Source organism: Pristiophorus japonicus, chromosome 8 (genome assembly GCF_044704955.1).
Source record: "Pristiophorus japonicus isolate sPriJap1 chromosome 8, sPriJap1.hap1, whole genome shotgun sequence".
Classification (NCBI taxonomy): domain Eukaryota; kingdom Metazoa; phylum Chordata; class Chondrichthyes; family Pristiophoridae; genus Pristiophorus; species Pristiophorus japonicus.
In genome coordinates this window covers 192,442,673-192,467,840 of record NC_091984.1, presented here as the reverse complement: position 1 = coordinate 192,467,840, position 25,168 = coordinate 192,442,673, and the positions used below count along the sequence as shown (strand labels likewise).

General features: G+C 40.9%; 1 protein-coding gene across 1 annotated transcript in view; it reads left to right on the top strand.

Moving 5' to 3' along the window:
• The window catches only part of rnft2 (ring finger protein, transmembrane 2), a 40,155-nt gene that overhangs the window by 168 nt on the left and 14,819 nt on the right, over nucleotides 1-25,168 (top strand). The window contains exons 2-6 of the mRNA XM_070887710.1: nucleotides 336-417; nucleotides 911-1,389; nucleotides 3,396-3,472; nucleotides 6,716-6,816; nucleotides 16,231-16,384. Of these exons, the coding sequence (XP_070743811.1) occupies nucleotides 336-417; nucleotides 911-1,389; nucleotides 3,396-3,472; nucleotides 6,716-6,816; nucleotides 16,231-16,384 (893 nt within the window). The remainder of the gene's footprint in view (nucleotides 1-335; nucleotides 418-910; nucleotides 1,390-3,395; nucleotides 3,473-6,715; nucleotides 6,817-16,230; nucleotides 16,385-25,168) is intronic.

The window sequence follows — 25,168 nt, the reverse complement described above, 5'->3', positions numbered from 1 at the left end:
CTAATGCAAAGTTGTCTGTATGTAATATTAAGAGTTAAACCGGGCGTACCATTAAATTGTAGTGGTCAGGGTATTGCTGGCTGCAGGTAATGCTTAATTCCAGTGTGGTATTCACTGGGCCTCAGTCGGACAAACGCAGCAAAACAGCTATTTGATAACTCCTGAGAGGATGTCTTAACATAAGGTAGAAGGATTCAGTGTTATCTTATTTGTGGTGCGTCATTTCTGCAGCTGCCCAATTTGCCGTTCGTCATATAGGAAGATAAATGTTGATCCTGCTTTCGGTGCGTTGCTTTACTAGCTATGTCAGTTAAACAACTTTTCATTGCATTTAGATTTTTTTTTCCAATTTAAGAGGGACTGGAAGAAGATGCAGAGAAGGCATAGTAGCAATGCTGACAACATCCCACCAGAAAGGTAAGTATCTCCAGTTATTTGTGCAACCTGTTGGCTAGAAGTGTCAATATTGTCAGTTGCATCTTCAAACACTTGTGTATTGGCTTATAGGAAATAGGAGCAGGAGTAGGCCATACGGCCACTTGAGGAGATTTTATTATTATTTTCCTATGTTTAGAAACTTTAGTTAGAAAATGGAATCTTATGTGACCCAGCTGTTAATGAAACTTCAGCTTTATTTAAATTCATTTTGGTTTAAGCATAGTTCACTTTTCATCACTTAAGAAGAGATGTAATAGCTTTGGAGTAAGTTCACAGAAGATCAGCATGCATTATATTATGTGTTTTTTGGATTTCTTTGTGTTCTCTTTGATATCAGTTTCAACATTTTTAACAATTGACATCCAGGCCCTGATATTTACAGGAGGGATATTTGATACCATTATACTTACAGTTTTAGACACAGCTTTTAACTGCAGTGTAATTTGTGAACTTGGCTCATTTTCTCTTTTAGGACAAGGAGTCAGACCGTTGGTTCAGAGACTAGTGTGGATGAGAACGGTGTTTTTGAAGGACTCAAACCTGAAAGCCCATCATCTCAACAGATGTTTTCTGGTTTGACAGGTCTGCAGTCAGGCCCAATAACTGCCACTTCATTCCCGTCTGGTCTAGTTTTGGGGTCTTCTCTCAGTGCATCAGTTGGAAGTGGAGATGTGTTTATTCAGATGACCCCACAGGAAGAGGGAGCCATTCGCACAGAGAATATGCAGTACCATCATCGCCATCGGCATCATCATTATCACCACAGCCACCATCGTTCCTCCCTGTTACATGTTTCTGGTGATCGCCATGGAAATACAGAAGATGGCAGCGATGACCCTGGAACTCCTGCCCCGGCACTTTCAGAGCTCAAGGCTGCAGTCACCTGGCTTCAGAAGGGGCTTCCTTTTATCTTAATATTGGTGGCTAAAGTTTGCTTTCAACATAAGCTTGGTATGGGCATGCAGATGCTTCTTTTAAAATTGTATTTACTAATAACAGTTTGATTGAGATGCATATTGTTTATTGACTGTTAGTGCAATAAATGATCCAGTAAGTGCAAGATTTGCCATTCTCCTTGGCATCCCAGAGCAAATCCTTTGGAGTCTCTGTTCACTGCAAGCAACGGGGTCAATTGAGACATCTGTTCTTACTTACTTACAGTTGTCTACATCTGCATGCTATTAACACCAGCTAAAACACCACCCAACCGACTTTTCACCCTTCATGGGCGGGGATTTTTTCCCTTTTTGCCCATTTTTTGGGTCTTTGGTCGGGCTTTAAAAGTGGCGGCCTGAAGCCGGGCAGAGGCTGAGGCGGCGACTCCCTCGCGTGAGGGACCGCAGAAGACCCAATCAAGCCCCTAAAGGTGTCAGGAAATCGGCCGACCCGCCCGAGATTAGCCGTCGTGGAGGTTGGAGGCGGGTCACATTGTAATTTTAAGGTGATTTGCTAAGATCCTCAAAATACATCAAACTTTTTTTTTTAAAGAATAATCTGTCCTTGTATGTAAGTGTTTTTATTCTGTTGGTCTGGGAGCTCATATTTTGTTAAATTATTTGGTTAAGGAGGCTCTTGTCGATACATCCTTGTCCCTTTGAAATAACAGGAGTGTGCATGCCTGTATCATCATGGTTGCATTTTTGTTTCCTCCTGTGCCAGTAAATTGTATTGTTTGGACCTATTTAAAATTTGATGAGATTAGTTCCAGTGCATTTTAAGATAGCTGTCCTTTGCTTCCAAGCTTTACTTTTTAATTGGGGCTCAACATTAAGGTTTATTTAAAGGAGATACATCTCACTGAATTTTACCTGGATTCTACATTTTGTGAAGGAAGATACCTATATAGTTATTTGTGTGTACCAGTTTCCAGTTGTTAATATTCCTGCATAAAAACCAATGGCAGACATTTTACCCAGAACTCCACCCAATGCGACATTGGATCAGTTCTGCTTGTGTGACATGAGGAGGATACTGGGTAGCACTGGAACTTGATAGTACTACACACAATGGCTGATTCCTGCCTGCCTCTAACTAACTAGCAGTTCAAAAAAACATAGAAACAAGGGTGGCCAACTTCTTTGCACATAACATTTTTTTCCTCTTTTATTTAGTGTTAAACTATCTGAGTTTAAAGTTTCCAGTTTAGCATCCAACAAGCTTGGACGTACTCTATAAATCACATTAAATTGACCAGTTGTGATGGAAGGTCATTGACCTGAAACGTTAACTGTGTTTTTCTCTCTCCACAGATGCTGCCTGACCTGAGTATTTCCTGTGTTTTTATGTTAAATTGACTAGTACTGTTTTATTTGTGATCTCTATAATGGAGCTGTGCCTTTTTTATATTTTGGCTTTGTTCAGATTTATTTTTCAAACCTGAGTGGATACACAAAAATGTATCGTTTTACGGTCAGAAGATTCTTGTGTGACTTCTCAGAGGCCCTGTGTGCTTTTTTTTTTAAAGAAAACACTTGCTTTCATTGCTCTGAACTGTTCAGATCATAGTTGCTTGATTCATTATTGCTATCACACAGGAAACTTGTTCTGGCAGTGTTGATATTACTAACACAGCACAGCTATGTTTTGGAATCTTCCCAGTGATGCTAATTACAAGTAAGCCATAACTATCCAGTGCAAGAGAAGGATCGTGATCATCCTGATTAGGAGACATAAGTGCACTTGGTCATTCTAAAATATTGCCAAGTGAAACACCTGGGGCTAAGCATTTCTCAGAGTGCCCTGAATATAATGGATATGTAATTAATCCTGATTCATGTGATACTTGTGTGAATGACAATAGATCCAGACATTATTTGTTAATTCAGCCATCTTGTGAAGGGTGTTCTGTTAAAACATTGATTTTAATTTCTAACATTTTTTGACAGCGATAATCCACTGACTCCTTTCTACTAAATCTCTGGTGACATAACATACAACTTTGTCTTTGTTTAATGCAGGCATTGCTGTGTGTATTGGAATGGCAAGTACCTTTGCATATGCAAACTTAACAGTTAAACACCAAGTTTCTTTAAGAGTAAGTATTTGACTTTGTGATTTTCTGTCTCCTTCAATGTACATTGAATATTTTTTAAATGTCCCCGCACCCTCAAAAATATTTTCTCGGCCTTTGTAGTTTCACTCGTTGTCTTTGTCATGTGCTGTTCTGCAGCTGAAGAAGAGCAGAATAGCGTGGGGTGCCCTCCAGTCGTCCTTTCCAGTGCTGTCGCAAAATGCCTTTGCTCCACTTTGGATCTTCAATACCCTTTCCTCACCATCACTTGGTTAAAATCAGTGGAATGTCTCTGTCCTGCCTCTCAACACTTTAGAGTTCCTCAGGTTCAGGTAGCATAGTGGTTATGTTACTAGACCAGTAATCCAGAGGCCTGGACTAATGATCCGGAGACGTGAGTTCAAATCTCACCACAGCAGCTGGGGAATTTAAATTCAATTAAATAAATCTGGATTTTAAAAAACTAGCATCAGTAATGGTGACCATGAAACTACCAGATTGTCATTAAAAACCCATCTGGTTCACTAATGCCCTTCAGGGGAAGGACATCTGCCACCTTACCTGGTCTGGCCTACATGTGACTCCAGAACCAGACAATGTGATTTACTCTTAATTCTGAAATGGCCTAGCAAGCCATCCAGTAGTTTAAGGTGGATCACCATCACCTTCTCAAGGGCAATAAATGCTGGCCTTGCCAGCAACCCCCACATCCTGGGAATGATTTTTTACAAAAAAGATACGTTTCTTAAATGGGTTAGGTTTGTATAAATTCAGTATAGTAAGATGTATTGGGAAGTGAATACACATACCGCCACTGTTCACTGTCAGCAAATAAGTGGGTTTGAAAGATCATATCAGATTGAGATTCCGTCATTTTCATGATTTATTGCCATTGTATTCATTACTTGACTACAGCTAGGTTTTGACATTTTATTTTGCCTGGGGTATGGTTTCATGGGTGCTGGCTTCCTTCCAGTAGCTTACCCAAATTGCCATCTTCATGTGAGCCGTGATAGTAAGTCTTGACAAGCTGTTCAGCTATCTGAGAGAATTGCAATGAAGTCCAGTCTGTCCTCAATCGACCACCACACAGCTACCCAGCAGGTCCTGCTGGAAACTGCTTATCAGGCATGAGATCCTTGCCTGATTTCTCCTTTCAGTTGTAGCTCCCTACTGCCACTCTGTCTGAGATCAACTAACTGGCACAGCCAAGGCCTGTAACTAACTGCACAGTTGATTTATAGTTAGCGTTCTATCCATAGTTCCTGCTTCTGACATTTTGCAGAGGTGGAACAATGTTGTTTGACTGTTATTTTCTGTTAATTAGCTATCAATTCATCAGTTGACAATCTTCTTGTGATTCTATCATAGCGAAGAATCCTTTAACATTGACATTATCACAGACCAACCACATGGAACATGATCCTGGCAGTTGAGGTGCCCATAATGCCTTTCTTGAGAAAAAAGAGCAAGGCACAGTAAAATTGCTTCACTTTGTATTATAAAAATAGAGATTACAGAGCAATTTATAGTGGAGTAATCTCTTCTTCGAAGTTGAGATCACTCTTATAAATCATTCATGTTTTGTTGTCACTTCTGGACTCCTGAGTGAGCTCACTGCCCTGTAATTCATCTCGAGTAGTTTCATGTGTATAAAATGGAGAGTGCTGTTGCTACATGTTGCACTTGCCATGTATTGCTCCTTCCAATTAATCTAAAGAGCTGATTAATGATGTTAAAGGGATTGCTTGACAGCTGACTGCTGCTCTACATGTGGGCCCACTTCTGTTTTTAAAAAAACTATGTCCACAATTGCTTTTTGTAACCTGTTGATTGGATTTTTTTCCCACCCTCATTGTTGCCTCCAAAGCCCCCACGGATGTATCCTTGACCTCATTCTCTTCTACTTTCTGCCTCTTCATGACATCATCAGCAGACATGGGGGTCCTTCTGTGATTGGTGGGCACTAGAGGGACTGGAGTGCATCATCACAACCGGTTACAGAATTTTAATTTAATTCATTGTTTTTAATTTACAGTCTTTATTGGTTGTGTCCCTTTTTAAAAAGGGGGCACATGTTTGACTTTAAATCGGCAATTGCCGGCATGCTGAAGAGTCAGCAGACATGGGGTCAGCTTCTATATGTATGCTAACAACATTCAGCTCTACCTTTCCACCACCTCTCTCGACCTGTCAACTGCCTCTCTGTTGTTAGACTGCTTATCCGATGTTCAGGCTTGGATGAGTTGCTATTTCCTAAGACTGAAGCCATTGTCTTCGGTCCCCGCTACAAACTCCATATCCTTGCCACTGATTCCATCCCCCACCCTGGCCACTGTCTTGGGCTGATCAGATTGTTCGCAACGTCCATGTCCTAGTCAACCCTGAGCTGAGCTTCTGACCCCATTTCTTCTCCATTACAAAGACCACCTACTCCCACCTACTCCCACCTCTATAACATTGTCGCATCCAACTCTGTCTCAGCCCATCCACTGCTGAAACCCTCATTCATACCTTTACCACCACCAGTTTCGACTATTTCAATCCATTCCTGGCCAGCCTCCTATCCTTCACCCTCCGTAAACTTCAGTTTATTTATTACTCTGCTGCCTGGATCCTACCTCGCACCAAGTCCTGCTCACCCATTACTTCTGTCCTCGTTGAGCTGTATTGGCTTCCGGATCCTCAAATTCTCATCTTGTGTTCCAATCCCTTCATAGCCTTGCCCCTCCTACCTCTGTAACCTCCTCTAGCCCTATAACACGCTTCCCCCCCACCCCCCAAAACTCATAATTCTCTGGTCTCTTGTGCGTCCCCCTCTTCCTTTGCTCCACCATTGGCGGCCTTGACTCAGTCGCCTAGGCCCCACATCCTGGAATTCCCTCTCTTAAACCCCTCTGCTTCTCCTCCTACCCCTCCATCTTTACCGTCCTGAAAACTCACATATTTTAGGTCATCCCTGCTAATATCTCCTTTTGGCTCAACATCCATTTTTTCATTATACCTCTGAGAAGCCTTAAGTCATTTTTTCTATGTTAAATGCACTATATAAATGCCAGTTGTTGTTGTTGATCTCCCATGGTGCAGCTTCTCATCGGTTAGAGGTTACACTATTATATAGACAAGAGCTTTACATCATGCAAAGCGCAATGATGTGCAATATCTATTTATTAGAAGTGAACATGAACCCTGGAAAAAAAACAGCCAGCAGAGCTTTTTTTAGGTTTTTGAACCTTTTAATGTACTTGCTTGATTTTTTTTTGGCAGGAAAAAAGATCGGTACTTGTAAGCCTGTGGATACTGGTGTTTCTCATTGGGAACACACTATTTTTGTATTATACTTTCAGTGCCCAGCAGCTCTATAAGAGGTGAGACTTTTGAGTATAATATATTGTATGCTTTCAAATGGTATTAAAAAAAAATATATTGCTTATTGGAAGTTGAGCTGTGATTGGGTTTAATTAAAACATTTTGGGATATGGATGTCGCTGGCAAGCCCGGCATTTATTGCCCATCCCTAGTTCCCCTGAGATGATGGTGGACCCTCTCCTTGAGCCGCAGATAGCAGTTTGATACAACTGAGTGACTTGCAAGGCCACTTCAGAGGACAGTTAAGTATCAACCATGTTAGTTACCTTCCCTAAAGAACATTAGTTATTGGACATGATAGTAACAAAAAAATTGGAATTGAGCTAAACAATGTTAATGTTATGTGAATTCTGCATCACTACAAACAACAGCAGGAGTATTGATGCATGTTCGATCATTGTTTATCCATCCCTTAGTCTGTGAATTTGTAATTTATTGGATTGGATAGGATAAAAATAGAAATAGATAATGAGGAGGTAGTAAAAAGGGTGACAGCACTCAAAGTAGAAAAGTCACCTGGTTCAGATGGGAGGCATCCTAGGTTGCTGAGGGAAGTAAAGGTGGAAATTGCAGATGCGCTGGCCACAAACTTCTAATCCTCCTTGGATGTGGGAGCGGTGCCAGAGAACTGGAGGATTGAAAATGTTGCACCCCTGTTCAAAAAAGGTGAGTAGGATAAACTTGGCAACTACAGGCCAGTCAGCCTAACTTCAGTGGTGGGGAAACATTAAGTAATTAATCCAGGAGAAAATGAATTGGCATTTGGAAAAATATGGGTTAATAAATAAAAGCCAGCACAGATTTGTTAAATTGAAATCTTGTTTGACTAACTTGATTGAGTTCTTTGAAGTAATGGAGAGTGTTGATGAGGGTAGTGCGACTGATGTGTACATGGAATTTCCAAAGGTGTTTGATGAAGTGCCACATAATAGATTTGTTAGCAAAATTAAAACCCATCGGGTTAAAGGGGCAGTGGCTGCATGGATACAAAATTGACTAAAGCAGAGACTGGTGGTGAATGGTTGTTTTTCAGACTGGAGGGAAGTGTGCAGTGGTGTTCCCCAGGGGTCGGTGTTGAGATCAATGTTCTTTTTGATATATATTAATTACCTTGACTTGGGTATACAGGGCATCATTTCAAAGTTTGCAGATGACACTAAACTCAGGAATGTAGTAAACCGTGACGAGGATAAAAGCTGACTTCAGGAGGACATGGGCAGACTGGTGAAATGGCCAGCCACATGACAGATGAAATTTAACATAGAGAAGCGTGAATTGATGCATTGGTTGTAATCTACCAAAATTCCCTGGATTCAGATATGGTCCCAGCAGATTGGAAAACCGCAAATGTAACATTTCTATTTTTTTTTTTAAAAAAAGGAGGCAGACAAAAAGCAGGAAACTATAGATCAGTTAGCCTAACAACTGTTGTTGGGAAAATGCTGGAGCCCAATATTAAGGAAGTAGTAGCAGGACATTTGGAAAAGCATGGTTCAATCAAGCAGAGTCAGCATGGTTTTATGAAAGGGAAATCATGTTTGACAAATTTGCTGGATGTAACGAACATGGTGGATAAGTGGATGTGGTGTATTTAGATTTCCAGAAGGCATTCAATAAGGTGCCACATAAGAGGTTACTGCACAAGATAAAAGCTCATGGGGTTGGGGGTAATATATTAATATGGATAGAGGATTGGCTAACTAACAGAAAACAGAGAGTTGGGATAAATGGGTCATTTTCCAGTTGGCAAACTGACTAATGGGGTGCCGCAGGGATCAGTGCTGGGTCCTCAACTATTTACAATCTATTAATGACTTGGATGAAGGGACCGAGTGTAATGTAGCCAAGTTTACTGATGATACAAAGATGGGTGGGAAAGCAAATTGTGAAGAGGACACACAAAATCTGCAAAGGGATATAGACAGGCTAAATGAGTGGGCAAAAATTTGGCAGATGGAGCATAATGTGGGAAAATGTGAGGTTATCCACTTTGGCAGAAATAATAGAAAAGTAAATTATAATTTAAATGGAGAAAAATTGCAAAATGCTTCAGTACAGAGAGACCAGGGGGTCCTATTGCATGAAACACAAAAAGTTAGTACGCAGGTACAGCAAATAATCAGGAAGGCAAATAGAATGTTGGCCTTTATTGCAAGGGGTATAGAGTATAAAAGCAGAGAAGTCCTGCTACAACTGTACAGGGTATTGGTGAGGCCATACCTGGAGTACTGCATACACTTTTGGTCTCCTTATTTAAGGAAGGATATACTTGCATTGGAGGAGGTTCAGAGAAGGTTCACGAAGTTGATTCTTGAGATAAAGGGATTGTCATAATGAAGAAAGGTTGAAGAATGAGAGGTGATCTTATTGAAACATATAAGATTCTGAGGGGGCTTGACAGGGTAGATGCAGAGAGGATGTTTCCCCTCATCGAGAAATCTAGAACTAGGGGGCATAGTTTCAGAATAAGGGGTCAGGGAGTGTGTACAAACCTGGGAAGGCATTGCAAAAGCCGGTTTTCAGCGCATAATGCACATGCACTGAAAACCGGCTTTTCCGATCTGTCAAGCTCCAGCTTGACCGATCCTCCGTATCTCCACATCCAGGACATTCGCATGGGCAAGGTTGCGGTATTTACCCATAATTTGTCCAGCGGGTGTCTTGAAAACTCCTGCGCCTGATCAAAGTAGGCGCATAACCTACTTTTACAGGCTTAAGAGTTTTAAAACACACTTAAACATAAAAAATAAACTTTAAAAAACACTTTATTTTTAAAATCCCTGTCCACTATGTTAAATTTATTTTAAAGCATAATTTTAAAACATTTGAAAAAAATATATTTTTAATACATAATTTAAACAAGTTATTTAATGTTAAATATGTAGTGTATTTTTTCTATTTTTGATGATTTGTGTTTTTGCGGGGGGTTCTCATTCATAATAATGGGAACTCCAACTAACGGAGTTTCCATTATTATGAATGAGAACATACTTTACCTTGATTGGCTGCCCAGAGCCATGTGACTGCAGCTCCAGCCCTGCGCACATCCTGACAGGCACGTGTTGCGACGAGCAGTCAGGGGAGGCCTCGGGACTGGGATCTCTCGTGGGCTCAGCAGGTTCAGGTAAGTGCGCTTTTTTTCTAGAATCCAGTCGAACGCCCGTGGGAAGAAGAAACCGGGATTTCTGGGCCATTGTGTCCAATTTTGGGCACCACACTTTAGGATGGAAGTCACGGCCTTGGCGAGGGCACAGAGGAGATTTACTAGAAGGATACCAGGGATGAAAGACTTCAGTTACTTGGAGAGACTGGGGTTGTTCTCCTTGGAGCAAAGAAGGTTAAAGGAAGATTTGATAGAGGTATTTAAAATCATGAAGGGTTTTGATAGACTAAATAAGGAGAAACTGTTTCCAGTGGCAGAGAACACTGATTTAAGATAATTGGCAAAAGTAAGGGAAACAAAAATTACGCAGCGAGTTATGATCTGGAATGCACTGCAGAAAGGGCAGTGAAAGCAGATTTAATAATAACTTTCAAAAGTGAATTGAATAAATACTTGAAGTTGGAAAAAGTTGCAGGACTATGGGGAAAGTAGGGGAGTGGGACGAATTGGATAGCTCTTTCAAAGAGCTGGCACAGGGACAATGGGCCGATTATCTGCCTTCTGTGCTGTATCATTCTATGATCACATGCAATAACATTGAACAGTTTATGCTTTTTTAAAATATATATTTCAATGTATTTATTAATCCTTTCTTCAGTGTTGCCTGTCATTTCTTCTAGGCTTTACTTCTCACCAATGTAAAATTATAGTGTAAATCTGGAATCCGGATCCAACCTAGCTGTGGTGTGTAGCAGAGTGGGACTCCCTGGTGGAGGAACTCTCACTCCTTTTGCTCCAGTGGGACCCAGATTTACGCAACACTGTCGTAACATCAGTATGAAGCCAAACCAGTTGTAGTATAAGTGCAAACTTAGAGTCCCAAGTGAAATGCAGTCTCAACTGAGGTGAGATCACTGCAAAAAAAAACTGCCAGCATTTGGAAATTACACCCTAACGATGGCTGGTATGGGAATTTGGAATAAACTGGTATTGTTGAGGGAGCACTTTTTTAAAAAAGTTTACAAAATTGTCGGAACTTTCTATGTATAGCTGAGCTCTGAATTTCCCATGGTATAGCTGATCACGGAGTGCTTGATGCTGGTGCTATATGCAGAGAGGAAAAATGTTTGATTCCCTATTGTGTATATTTCTTGCCTTAAGAATAATGACAAATGACACTTTTAAAAAAAAAAACTTTAAATAATATTGAGGAAATAAAGGTATATATGCACCCTGCCCGTTAATGTAAATGCTATGTTCCTCTATATGTTATACTAATGGAAAAGTATTGACTACAACACAATCTTTTGCTACATCCTATTTTTGAATTATGTTTTCATGCATATATTTCAGGTCTTTATTTTACCCCTGCATGGTTTGCAAAGTACCAATTTTTTTTACATTGGTTTCTTTATAGGTTTGATTTGTACATTCAGATTTTTGAACATTAGTTGGGGCATCTGTTGTGTTAATGTGAATCTGTCATGCAATGTGAGTATTTGATTTTGTTTCCATTATTTGATTCTAAACTGAAATCTTTTTAATTTTTCTTTTGCTTTATGTAATAGATAAACACACACAATTTACATTTAAGATTTTGAATGTCTTTAGTTTATTAAAGCTAATGTTTCTCATGTCCAACAAATTTGGTGAACAGACTTCGAGTACTGTATTTGTTTTGTGTTTTTGGTCCCACACCAGTGACGATAAAGATTTTCTTTAATGCAGGACTGTCCAACCTAAAGCACTGCCAAGGGCTGACAATCTGGCCATTGAAGCTCACATAACACAGTCCTATTTGCCCTTATTTCTTTGCTGGTGTGTTCTATTTGTGAGCCTTAAGGTTTGGAAATGCTATCTTTAGTGCTGTTGCCTAATTGAAAAATAAATCCTAAATCAGAACACTAAAATTCTGATGATATCAGTAACAACAGCATGCATTTTAAAGCCCATTTAACAAAAAAGGTCCCATAGCATTTCACACATGGAAACAGACAGAGAGCGGGATGCGGATGGTTGCCTAAAAGTTTGGTAGAAAGATGGGTTTTGAGAAAGCTTTTAAAGGAGGAAAGAAGTGCAGAGGTGGAGGACTTCCAAAGAATGGGCCTATGCCAACTGAAGGCTCTGCCACCTAAGGTGGTATGAAGGGATAATGGGATGCACAAAAGGCCAGAGTCAGAGGAGCTGTGGGGTAGGAGTAAGAAATTGAGGTTGGAGGAGGTTGCAGAGTTAGTGTGCAACAAGTTCATGAGCACTTTGAAGATGAGCACAAGGATTTAAATTTTATTTGTGTACAGAGAAAGGGACCTGGTGTATGTCTGTGAGGAGTGGATAATTGGTAAGCAAGACTTATCGCAGGACAATATACGTGCAGCTGCATTTTCCACAAGCTGGACTTTGTATGGGATGAAAGATGGAAGGCCAAGAAGGAGAGCATTGGAATAATGGAATAATCAAATCCAGAGGTGAAAAAACATGGATAAGGATTTCAGTGCCAGAGGGATTGAGGTAGGGGAAGAGGCAAACCGTGTTGTACTGGTAGAAATTGGTGATGGCTAGAATTGGTGTGGGGGGGAGGTGCGGAGGTTCAAAGCTTCGAACAGGGTCAGAAGTATGATGGAGGTTTGCACGTTCTTCTTCAATCTGAGCACGTGGCAAGGGAGGAAAATGGAGCAGTGATAAGGGAGCACAGTTTATGGGGAATGTGAGGCACAAACAATGGCTTGGGTCTCCTCACTATGAGGTTGGAAAAAGCAGTGGCTCATACACGACTTGATGTCAAACAAACAGTATAGCCACACGGAAGTGGCCATGGAGTTGTGCTGGTGAAGAGGTGGAGCTTGAATGTCATCAGTGTATATGTTAAACCTGATACTTTCTGCCAAGGGGCAGCATTTAGGTAAGGAAGAGCAGGCCAAGTCTAGAACTTTGGGGGATTTAAGAGGTGACAGTACATGGCTGGTAAGAGAAGCCACTTCTGAAGTTGCACTGGCTGTATTCAGATAGATAGGAGTGGAACCCGAGAGGAGTGTCATGAAGCTTGATGATGCAAGGTTGGACAAGGAATGATCAGATGCTGTAGAGGGAACAAAGAGGGATAGTCACCGAGAATGTCATTTGTGATTTTGGTCAGCCATCTTGGTACTGAGCTTCTCCCTGTAATTTTTTTGGTCCCTCAGACAGCTGCACGGGTTCCCTGGAGCGCTGCGCAGCTTAAAGGGAACATTGGTGCTACAACCAGACTGAGGCATTCAGACATATAATTCTGAGAGATGGGCATGGAATTGGGTAAAAACAAAACCTCACGTTAGAGAAGGAAGGAAGGAAGGTTTGAAATAGGCAATAGTTGGAGAGGACATGTCGTGGTAGATGACAGTGGTTTAAAAAGGGAGAGGGACGGTGCCTGAGGAAAATGCATCGGTTATAAAGCAAGCTCGAATGGGAGCCGGGAGGAGATGTTGATTCGTCAGAAATTGATTCAGGAAGGGATCAAGAAGGCAATAGGTGGGTCTCATGGAGGATATAGGAGGGGAGATTTGGGAGAAGCTGATGAGATCAGGGCTAGAATGGTGGAGTGGGGGCGCGGTGACTGCATGGAGACTGGAAGAGAGAAATGGGAGTTAGCAGCAGAGGCAGGAGCACAGATCCATGAGCTCTTCGCATTTGGCATTGAAAGTGAGAGTTGAAGGGACAGGGAAAAGGACAGGGAAAAGGGGTTTAATGAAGCCATTAGTTGGAGAGAAAAGGAGGCCTGATTGGTCCTTGACATTCAGGATAATTCAAAAGCTGAAAATTAATGTAAATTCATAGGAATATGGCTCAAACTTTATATCTGACTGTCATGACACAATAGTGAACACCAATGTTGTCCATGAAGACCAATGCTTGAACACTCTTGCCTTAATGGTCAATTTTAAATATGAAAATTCAGCCCTTTTGACTGTGCAAGCTATGCTTTGTTGAACAACTTGTTTCTCTAACTCTACACAAAATAATATTCCATTAATCCTCTGTAAAATATTGCATTCTAATTGTTTGAAAGCTGCAAATCTGAAATGTAACTGAGGATCTCCAGAATGATCCATGATGCTCTCATCTGATGGGACGCGTCACATACAACCAACTAAATAGCGAGCAACTATCAAGAAGATAGCCCCACTGAAACTTTTTCCACAAAAAGAAAAAAATGAAAGACTTGAATTTATATAGCATCTTTCATGACCACCAGATGTCCCAAAGCGCTTTACAGCCAGTGAAGTACTTTTTGGAATGTAGTTACTATTGTAATGTAGGAAACACGGTCTCCAGTCGTCTTGGTTAAGCCCATGTGGTGGCTGGTCTGCAACAGCGACTACACATTAAAAAAAATCCATGCACAGGCATCCTCCATCCTTCAAGGTGTAGTTCTGGACCTGCATGAATTAGGTCCTTCATTGAAACACCTGTGAACTGATCCCTTTTTGGCATGCAAGCAAGTCATCCTCGTTTCAAGGGACCGCCTATAATGTAGGAAACGCGGCATCCAATTTGCGCACAAGCAAGCTCCCACACACAGCAATGTGATAATGACCAGGTAATCTGTTTTTGTTATGTTGATTGAGGGATAAATATTGGCCAGGACTCCAGAGATAATACTTCTGCTCTTCTTTGAAATAGTGCCATGGGATCTTTTACGTTCACTTGAGAGAGCAGACGGGACCTCGGTTTAATGTCTCATCTGAAAGATGGCACCTCCGACATTTCGGCGCTCCCTCAGCACTGCACTGGAGTGTCAGCCTAGATCTGTTTTTTTTTTGTGTTTAAGTCCCTGGAGTGGGACTTGCACCCACAACCTTCTGACTCAGAAGTGAGAATGCTACAAACTGACAAAAGGAAGACCAAAGTAGTCCTTCACATTGAAAGTACTCTCCATTGCACCTCCTTTCTCCTTTTTTATTTTTGTTATTCTATTGTAAGATATTGTATCCCCAGTACATCAGTCTGTGAGGCATACCTACTACACATAGAGAATAGGTGCAGGAGTAGGCTATTTGGCCCTTTGAGCCTGCACCACCATTCAATAAGATCATGGCTGATCATTCACCTCAATACCCCTTTCCTGCTTTCTCTCCATACCCCTTGATCCCTTTAGCCATTGGGGCCATATCTAGCTCCCTCTTGAATATATGTAACGAGCTGGCATCAACAACTCTCTGCGGTAGAGAATTCCACAATTTAAAACTCTCGAGTGAAGAAGTTTCTCCTCATCTTGGTCCTAAATGGCTTACCCCTTATCCTTAGACTGTGATCCCTGGTTCTGGACTTCCTCAACATCAGGAACATTCTTCCTGCATCTAACCTGTCCAGTCCCGTCACAATTTTATATGTTTCTATGAGATCCCCTCTCGTTCTTCTAAACTCCAGTAAACACAGGCTCAGTCGATCCAGTCTCTCTTCTTATGTCAGTCCTGCCATCCCGAGAATCAGTCTGGTGAACCTTCGCTGCACTCCCTCAATAGCATGAATGTCCTTCCTCAGATTAGGAGACCAAAACTGAACACAATATCCCAGTTGAGGTCTCACCAAGGCCCTGTACAACTGCAGTAAGACCTCCCTGCTCCTATACGCAAATCCCCTAGCTATGAAGGCCAACATGCCATTTGCCGCCTTCACCGCCTGCTGCACCTGCATGCCAACCTTCAATGACTGATATATCATGACACCCAGGTCTCGTTACACCTCCTTTTCCTAATCTGCCGCCATTCAGATAATATTCTGCCTTCATGTTTTTGCCACCAAAATGGATAACCTCACATTTATCCACATTATACTGCATCTGCCATGCATTTTCCCATTCACCTAACCTGTCCAAGTCACCCTGCAGCCTCTTAGCATCCTCCTCACAGCTCACACTGCCACCCAGTTTAGTGTCATCTGCAAACTTGAAGATATTACACTCCATTCCTTCATCTAAATCATTGGTATATATTGTAAATAACTGAGGTCCCAGCACTGAGCCCTGTGGCACCCCATTAGTCACTGCCTGCCATCTGAAAAGGATCTGTTTATCCCGACTCTCTGCTTCTTGTCTGCCAACCAATTCTCTATCCATGTCAATACATTACCCCCAATACCTCGTGCTTTAATTTTGCACAGCAATCTCTTGTGTGAGACCTTGTCAAAAGCCTTTTAAAAGTCCAAAAACACCACATGGTGTAGTTTTACTTTCTGCTTAGTCTTTATGCTGCTACATTATCCAGATGATTAGGTTTAATGGTACTTGCCGTACATAAATATCTTACCTCCACTCTTGTGCTCTTTTCCTCCTCAGTTTGATATTTCTGAAGACTAGTGTGGAAAGCATGGATTTCTTTGATTTGCTTTGGATTGCAGGAATTACAGACTTTGTGCTGAAATACATCACAATTGGTTTCAAGTGTTTGGTCCTCATTCTGCCCAGAATCATCATGGCTTTCAAGTCGAGGGTATGTTGGTCCAGCTTCCCTGAATTTGTTTCTAAGCTACTGATTATTCTTTTAACAGTGCCACTTTAATAATTTTAAGCTGATTAATTGAACACATTTAAAATACCATTTTCTAAAGAGTGGATTCAAAGAGATGGTGCATATTATGTTAACTGAGCAGAAGAGAATTTCCTGTGGTGATTTCACTGCTTAGTTGCTAATGTAGTCTATGGCGACTATTTGACTTTAGATGCTCTTTATGGGCAGAAAGCCTCGGTTCAAAATCAGTGTGAGCCTGAATTGGTGCACCTGGATTGTGTGATCACTCAAATAATAATGATTTAAAATGCACTATTGCTGATGCAATATGATAAAACATCTCTTTTTGTGGCTTGGTTTTTACATTACCACATGTGTGGTATAGCTATTCAAAGAAAAACTATAACCTGTGGAAAACAAACTATAGTTTGTAGAATGTATTATCCTGCAATGAGGTTTTTTTAATTAAATTATGCCACAAACAATGCTCATTTTATTGGCGATAATATGTATTTGAGTGTTCTTATGATTGGCTACTGTACCCGAGATTGCTTATATTATTGTTAAAGGATGCATCAAAATTGCTGTGCACGGATTGAAAATGTTGTGGCTAAGAGGTGGTTGTTGTGCTTTCACTGGGACTGATGCAGGTTAAGGTCACAATATTCCTGCACGCCACTCATTGCCCAGGCACTCGACAGGTGCCACTTGGCCAAAGTGGACTGTGCCTGTCTGGGCCTCTGAGAATCTACTGCTGCAGAGTCATCCTCTGCCCGGGCTGTGCGATGGACCCACAGGTGTGGCGTTATGCCGGAGAGACCGGACTGGCCACTGGTCTTGGGGCATTCTGGCTGCTGAAGAGGGGAACATCTCGTCACCTCCTGGGCACAGAATTATGTTCCCAATTCTCTCTCTCTGCCTCAACACAAAGTAGTCACACCTCTTTTCCCCTATCCCAAACCAATTCAGAACTGGCCATGTTCTTCCTTCCCTTTTAATGATTACCAAAGAAATTGGAGACCTTACAGGACGTTCTTTACTGCCATTACTCAGTCATTGTTCCCCACTTCTCTTCCCTCTTTTGCACTGGTTTCATCTGTCTTTCAGTGCTTTTATGACTTTGTTCTCTGAACTTCTTTCTTGAACTTGGATGGGATATTTTGACTGCAGAGGATGAGTCTTGACAGAATAATGCTTGGATATTCTAACTGTCGGTTTGTGGTTAATGTGTCGCTGTACTCTTTGCGGCTCTGCTGCAATGAGTGACGATATTGTGATTTTTGGCGCTTGTGTTTAATGTCCTCTTAACCGGTAGATCTCCCGTGGTGCTACTCACTGATTGTGAAAGGCCCTTTATTATATTACTATGAGTGACTTATTTTTTTCTACTTTTTATAGTCTAGAAAGCTAAGTTTCTGAGAATGTAATGAATGATAACCTCACATTCCTTAAATATATCAATGGGTGAAAGCAGGGCAGGTTAAACTTTATAAATGCCTAAAGAGATTATGTTTGAAAAATATTGGATTGTGGGGTTTCATATGATGTCCTTGACTGTTTGTTCCATGACTTTCTCCTAACCAAGGTCTTTGATTGCAAAATTTGCTTGGTTGAATGTTTACAACAAGGCTTTGAAAGTGCAGTCGAGTTAGTTATGGGAAGTAGCTAGCCCAGCACTGAGAGCAGAGTAGCTGTAGACCTGGTATGGACACCTGGCGTTCAGGCCCATGAATGTGAGGTCCATTGCATTGGCTGAGAGCAAGAGATTTGGCACTGAGATCTGAGAGCGGGAGGAAGATCATGGACCTGAGTGGTTGCAGCTAGAGGAGTATTTTGGCCGGGGGAGGGAAAGCGAACAGGAAAGTACGGAGCGCATTATCATCATGCCTGCACAAAGTGATACTGAGATCTTGTGACGTCTCGCACGTGCGTAGAGACCCCCAAAGAGACATCAAGGAGCACTGACCTCGTACATGCACGAAACATCAAAAATCAGCTTTGCAAGGTGCAATACATTCACAGCTCCGGGAATGGAGCAGTACACAACGTCATAGCACTTTAGCATGGGCAGGCCTCTGACAGGAAAGTTGTTTTAGCTATTGGAAATAGACCATGATAAAATTATAGATAAGAGTTTTGGGGGGATTCTACCGCCCTCGTATTTATTATTATTGCATAAATGTATTTTTTAGGAGTGCATATAAGGCAAGCAAAGTGGCAGCTGGCACACATGCAACAATCATACAGACAAGTCCCTAAAAAGCTGCAGCTTTTTTTTTTGCAGTGTTACAAACAGTGATGTGTAGTGTTCAGGCTTTAATATATATCAGCACATGCAAGACAAATCTCTGCAGCGTCTGTTTATTGATTTACATCAACCCGTACACAGTACATGTGATCGCCATAAATGAATGCAGCAGCTTTTCATTACTTAAATAAATCCGTTATTTTGAATGTGAAAAGGAACGAGTTCTGGATGGATTCCATGATTTTGTTAACCTTTTCTGTATTAAACAGATTAAAGTACAAGGAGAAAGCATCAGATAGATGAACAATTTAACCACTGCCGAAGACAAATTGTGCTCCTTTCACAGTTCGTGCCCTTGTCGGATTGTCTGAATGACTGTTTAAATTGCAATAAATCTCGCTCACATGCCACCCTTAAATTCAGGTCACTTGACACCCCCATCCTCCCCCATTCCCGACTCTTGTTTTCCCAGCATTTACTGAAACCACATTAGAAGGACAGAGTATGTGGTTTCTGCTCTTCAGCCTGTGAGGTATGATGTCATTATTTGGATTGAAAGACCTTTCATGTCTCATCAGCACAAGCTGCTGTAGGGACGTAACTTTCTTGCCCCTCTGTTCCTGTTGCTTCTTTATGCTCTGGCTTTGGTTCCCTTCAAAGATTTTGTGTCATCGTTATATATATTCATGTCTTTGTAAATATTTTGTACAAGTTGCTAAATGCACCTGTACGTGACCTCCTCCAAGTACTTTAACTTTCTATAAATGCTTAAGAGGCAGAACATAAGGCAAAACTAGAGTTTATTTTAGGCCATGTTCAGAGCACATTTTCTTTACCGCTTCTCTGCCAACCCTATCTATTAAACATAACGGATATAATAATATATATTGATCAAGTTGAAGTAAGTTCTTTGAGAGAAGGATACAGGAACTAAGAGGCAGATAAATGTGAAGAGGATTATCAAAAGCTCGTGGATAGTGCTAGACTCAATATCATCATCATCATAGGAATCAAGGAAGACTTGCTTCTGCTCCTGAAGTGAGTTCTTTGGTGGCTGAACAGTCCAATACGAGAGCCACAGACTCTGTCACAGGTGGGACAGATAGTCGTTGAGGGAAGGGGTGGGTGGGACTGGTTTGCCGCACATTCTTTCCACTGTCTGCTTGATTTCTGCATGCTCTCGGCATTGAGACTAATTAGTCATTGAAGATCAATGAAGTGGCCAGGCTAGATGTTGAATGATCTAGGGCTGTACAAACTATTGGTTTTCGATTGTGGTATCTTCTAATGAAGGCTATTTCCCACTTTCTGCTGATTTTGTTCTTGGGCATCTTTATGCCTGGATAATTTTTGATTCCTTGCTGATCAGGAGAGCGGGTCCAAGAAGCATCAGCTTCCATACTGATGAACTATCTGTGACATGGTTGAGTCACTGGGAGTTGAGAACGATGTAGCCACATATAAGATCACCAAGTTAAAGAGGCAAGTATTGAGGGGTGTAAAGGAAATGGGAATATCTTCCATCCTCCATAAACTTAAGCTCATCCAAAACTCTACTGCCTGAATCCTAACTAGAACCAAGTCCTGTTCACCCATTACCCCTGTGCTTGCTGATCTATATTGGCTCCCAGTTGAGCAATGCCTTGATTTTAAAATTCTTATCATCGGTTTCAAATCCCTCCATGACCTTGCTCCTCCCTGTCTCTAACCTCCTACATCCCTTCGATATCTGCGCTCCTCCAATTCTAGCCTCTTGCACATCGCCGATTTTAAGCGCTCCATTATTGGCAGCCATGCCTTCAGATACCTAGGCCCTAAATTCTGGAATTTCCTCCCTAAACCTCTCCACCGCTCCTCATTAAGACGCTCCTTAAAACCTACCTCTTTGACTAAGCTTTTGGTCATCTGCCCTAATGCCTCCTTGTATAGCTTGGTGTTAAAGGTGCTATATAATCGCAAGTTGTTGTTGACAGACAAAGTTAGAAACGGGTCACAGCAGAGAACAGAAGGTTAGAGACGTTACTGCGACAACACCAAGAGCAGATTAGGTCATAGACGAAGAGGTGAAAAGATGCAGACTGCAAGTCTTGGGTATATTCTAACTAGGAAATTTACACAATGTGATCAACATTGGGAATAGACTTCCAGTAGAATAGTGGCAGCAAATACTGTGAAATAATTTTAAAAATATAGTTAGATGCTGTCATGGTGGGAATGTCTTTTTTTTTCTAGATGGATGTGCTGAATGGTCTTCCACCCCTGTATCAATCTCTGCTATGCATTCACTTCTGTCAGTACTGTAGTGAAACTTGGAAATCTTGCCCTTGTGTCATTTAACTAACTGACAGGTCTAAATGTTCGGTCTGAACTCCATTTTCATTATTATCCTCTTCTCCCCAGGAAATTATGTATGAGTTTCCCTTGACTGTTTCTATAACAAGGTCCGAACAATGAGCAATATTTTGTCTAATTTTTGTAAATTAATTTTAGCACGGGAACAGATTCAGATTAGCAGTAAAATCAGAGGGAAAGTTTTCTTTTGCTTTCTACTAGTCTTGCTGATCTGTTTACACATTTACTTTTCTTTTACAAACTAAAAATAATCACTGTTACATTTAACTTGCCACTGCCTTAGCATTGTGCTTTCACACACAATTTCTCCATGGTCCTCTGTGAGTTTGAAATCATGGATCATGTCTTCTTTAAGCCAGAACAGCAGAAAGAATAACAACTGCATTTGTATAGCCCCTTAACATGGTAAAATATTCCAAGGCACTTCACAGGAGCATTATCAAACAAAATTTGACACCAAGCCACAAATGGAGATATTGGGACAGGAATTTGGCCAAAGAGGTAGGTTTTAAAGATCGTCTTAAAGGAGGTGAGTGGTAGCAATGCAGAGAGGTTTAGGGAGTGAATTCCAGAACTTGGGACCTAGGCAGCTACGATGATGATGTTCTGTTGCTGCATCCTTTTAGATATGGAGGGCAAACCCATCATTGACATTCTTTTGTAGTTCCTTTCCAAGAGCATGCCATGTATAATCTTAATAATCTTGTTTTTAAATAGAGCAGCGACAGGTTTATTATAACTGGAAACATTCAGAAATATATTAAAACACTTTACAGGGCTATTCCAGGATAAGATTCTACAATGGCCTCATTGTTGAGAATTTTTATTGTGAAAATAATTCCTCTCTTTTTTCCCCCTCCCCCCCACAACATTTGATAGTTGAAAATTAATTCTAAGCAAAACCATTCATTCTTGCATTCATTATAAAGGCACCCATCAAGGTTACCATCTAAGCCATAGTTTATGCGAAGTGACATGATATTTCTATGCATAACAACTCCAACGTCCCATGCCTCCCAACCGATCCGCCGAAACCTTGGAACAGTGGGGTGGGGAGAAAAGTGGAGAGTTCATGCTGGAAATGGAGGGTGAAGGGAGAATTGTTTCAGCGCTAGCCAGAGGAATTGTATGAAAATGATGCTCCCAATTAGAAGGCAAACCACTGTGGCAAGTTTGTTTACTTTCAAACACAGTACCTTAACAATGACTTTTTTGTCTTACTATTAAATCCAGGGTGACGTTATTTTATTCCCCAAAAAATTGACAAGCTCATTATTTGTGTTTATTCAGTAGTGGTACCTTAAATATAGATTTTTAATTGGCAAACTTTCTCAATACAGACATTTTGGTTGTGGTTAAAAGTTTTGAAACTACACTGCATGCTATGGTAATTTGTATCTTGAATGGTAACCTGAAGATTACAGCGCTCTACTGCCAATTAAGTACTTTTTTGGAGTGTAGTCACTGTTGTAATGTAGGAAACGCAGCAGCCAACTTAGAAACGGCAACGTCCCACAGTTGAGGAATAAATATTGGCCAGGTCACCGAGAACTCCCCTGCTCTTCTTCGAATAGTGGCATGGGACCTTTTACGTCCATCTGAAAGGGCAGACGGGGCCTCGATTTAACATCTCGTCCAAAAGACAGCACCTCCAACGATGCAGAACTCCCTCAGTACTGTACTAAAATATCAGCCTAGATTTTGTGCTCAAGTCTCTGGAGGGGGACTTGAATGCACAACCTTCTGACTCCGAGGCAAGAGTGCAGTGCACCACCTACTTCAGAAAATATAAGCAGCAGACACAACTTGCATACAGAACCAAAAAGGGGTGTATTCCAATAGCATTGTAAGATTGTTTACATTTGCTAATTTTCCAGATATTTTGCAATTCTGATTGCAGCTAAATCATCTAATTTTACCAACAGGAATTTTTTCCCCTCAATGTTATTATGGAAGTTCACCTATGCTCCAATTAAATGTTAAAATAGCAAGGGGAAGAAAAACAGTTACAGTAGAACCCCTATTGTGCACAGGAGAACCTTTGCTCATTACATGCCTTCATTTGCTAGTTTTATTTTATTTTCTTCAATAAAATCACAATGTTCCATTGTTTTATATTATACTTGGTATCTTTCTCATGCCTAGAGAATTGTATATGTGCAAGGTACAAAATTTGGAGACTTGCAATTTCTATCATCCACATAGGTTCTTTTGTACTTCAAAATGCCATAAAATATGTTTGTAGCACTGGCTGTGCAATGATATTTACTCACTCATCTTTTTTTACTCTTTACATTATGGTGCCTTAATCGATGTTCAGGGAGCCCTTTGATTATTATAAGAAGAGTTCAAAACAAATGTTTAAAATTTGTAGATATTGCCAATGAATTTAAATCCCTATCCCAAACACTTTTCCGTATATTGATAAACAGCTGAAGCTTTGCTGCTCTGGATTACTGCATATTGTGTTTTTCACTTTAATTCAACGGAACTACAAATTGGCAGAGATGTCAAACAGGCTGCCGATTTGCTTTCGCCCATTTTACACAATTGCATAGTCAAAATCTTCCCCGATGTGTGGAATTTAAGGAAGTTGGCACTGAACATTATTTCACAGAAAATGAAGCCTTTATTTGCATTTAAAACCTCATAACCTTACAGGATTGGTTCTGAAGACATGTGGAATTGAAGGAGCCCCTGCAGAATAAAAAGTCCATTTGCTACTGTTCTAGAGACCCCTAAACCCTCCCCTGGAAGTATGTTCACTGGGCGACTCCTGCAACAAAGGTATACAATCAACACCAGCAGCACTTGTAATAAGGTCCACCATTTTGATTCTGCATGTAGTACTACTCTGCAGTCAGTCAATTTGTACAAACCAGTTTCCATTGACATCAGTGAATCCAAGGCAAGAATGGAAAGTTGCAAATGCAACTTTACAGCAGTTGTGTATGGGAAACTCTAATGCATGCACAACTGTTAAGTTATATGCAGTTGTTTAATTATCACCAAATCTGCCACACAGTATAAACCAGGGGACTCCAGCACTAATGTCATGTGTAAAACAGAACTGCTTCCATTGGAAGCAGTCCATAATATAAAGGGACCAGAAGTTCTGCTGCAGAAAGTCCACTGACTAGATCAACTTTGCAGAAGTTACTTGTATGTCCAGAGAGTGAATATCACCACCTAACTTTTTTTTAAAGTCAAGTTGTTACTGACAGTTAACGCGACTTTAACATTAATTTATTTTTCTGTATATTTGTTTAAACCATAAGAACTGATTACATCATTGAGGGATTTTGCTTGGTGGAGCTAGTGTCAGTAGAGATCTAACCATTAATCAGAGTACTCCAGCTCTAATTGTAGTCTGAGTTAATTTGAGCTCCTTTACACCACTGGGCTCAAAGACTGCTCCAACCCAATTTGCCTTCATGATATCATGATATCCTCCTCTGCACTTGCCTTTTTAAACAAAAAAATGATTTCCAATTTAATTTTAAGAGGTCATGATGCATTTAAGGGGAAGCTCGATAAATGCATGTGGGAGAAAGGAATAGAAGGATATGCTGAGCAGTTTAGATTTAAATAGGGTGGGAGGGGGCTCATGTGGAGCATAAAAACAAGCTTAGACCAGTTGGGCCAAATGGCCTGTTTCTGTGCTGTAAATTCTATGTAATGGTAACTATACTATTAAGCAAACATACTGCTTTTAAAAAAAATTATTTGTCCAGTTTCCTCTCTGATTTACCCCCCACTCCGAGGACAGTTAATTATATTGGAGTACAGTTCCAGGGGTGCTGGCAGGCCTCCTATCCTGTGCCCAAGTGGCCATTCTTCATGTTAGAGTCTGGACAGTGAATGCCAGCAAGCTCAACTGTCAGCCCCATCACAGCCAAGCCAGATTCTGCCTGCACCTGTCATCCACACAGACTATCCAGCAGGGGACACTGGATTGTAATCAGGAGTGGGGAATCTCGGCCAGTTTTTTTTTCCCTCTTCGAGCTCAAGGATGCAGAGCCTAATTGTAGCAACAATATTTTTTAAACAAAACTACTGCGGTTGTTTTTCCGAGCATTTCTCAAGTCTGAATTAGGCATCTCATCTGGAAATAGAATGAGTCATTTGAGTCATGTCAACAAAACCTAGCCTTATGTAACTGGCTG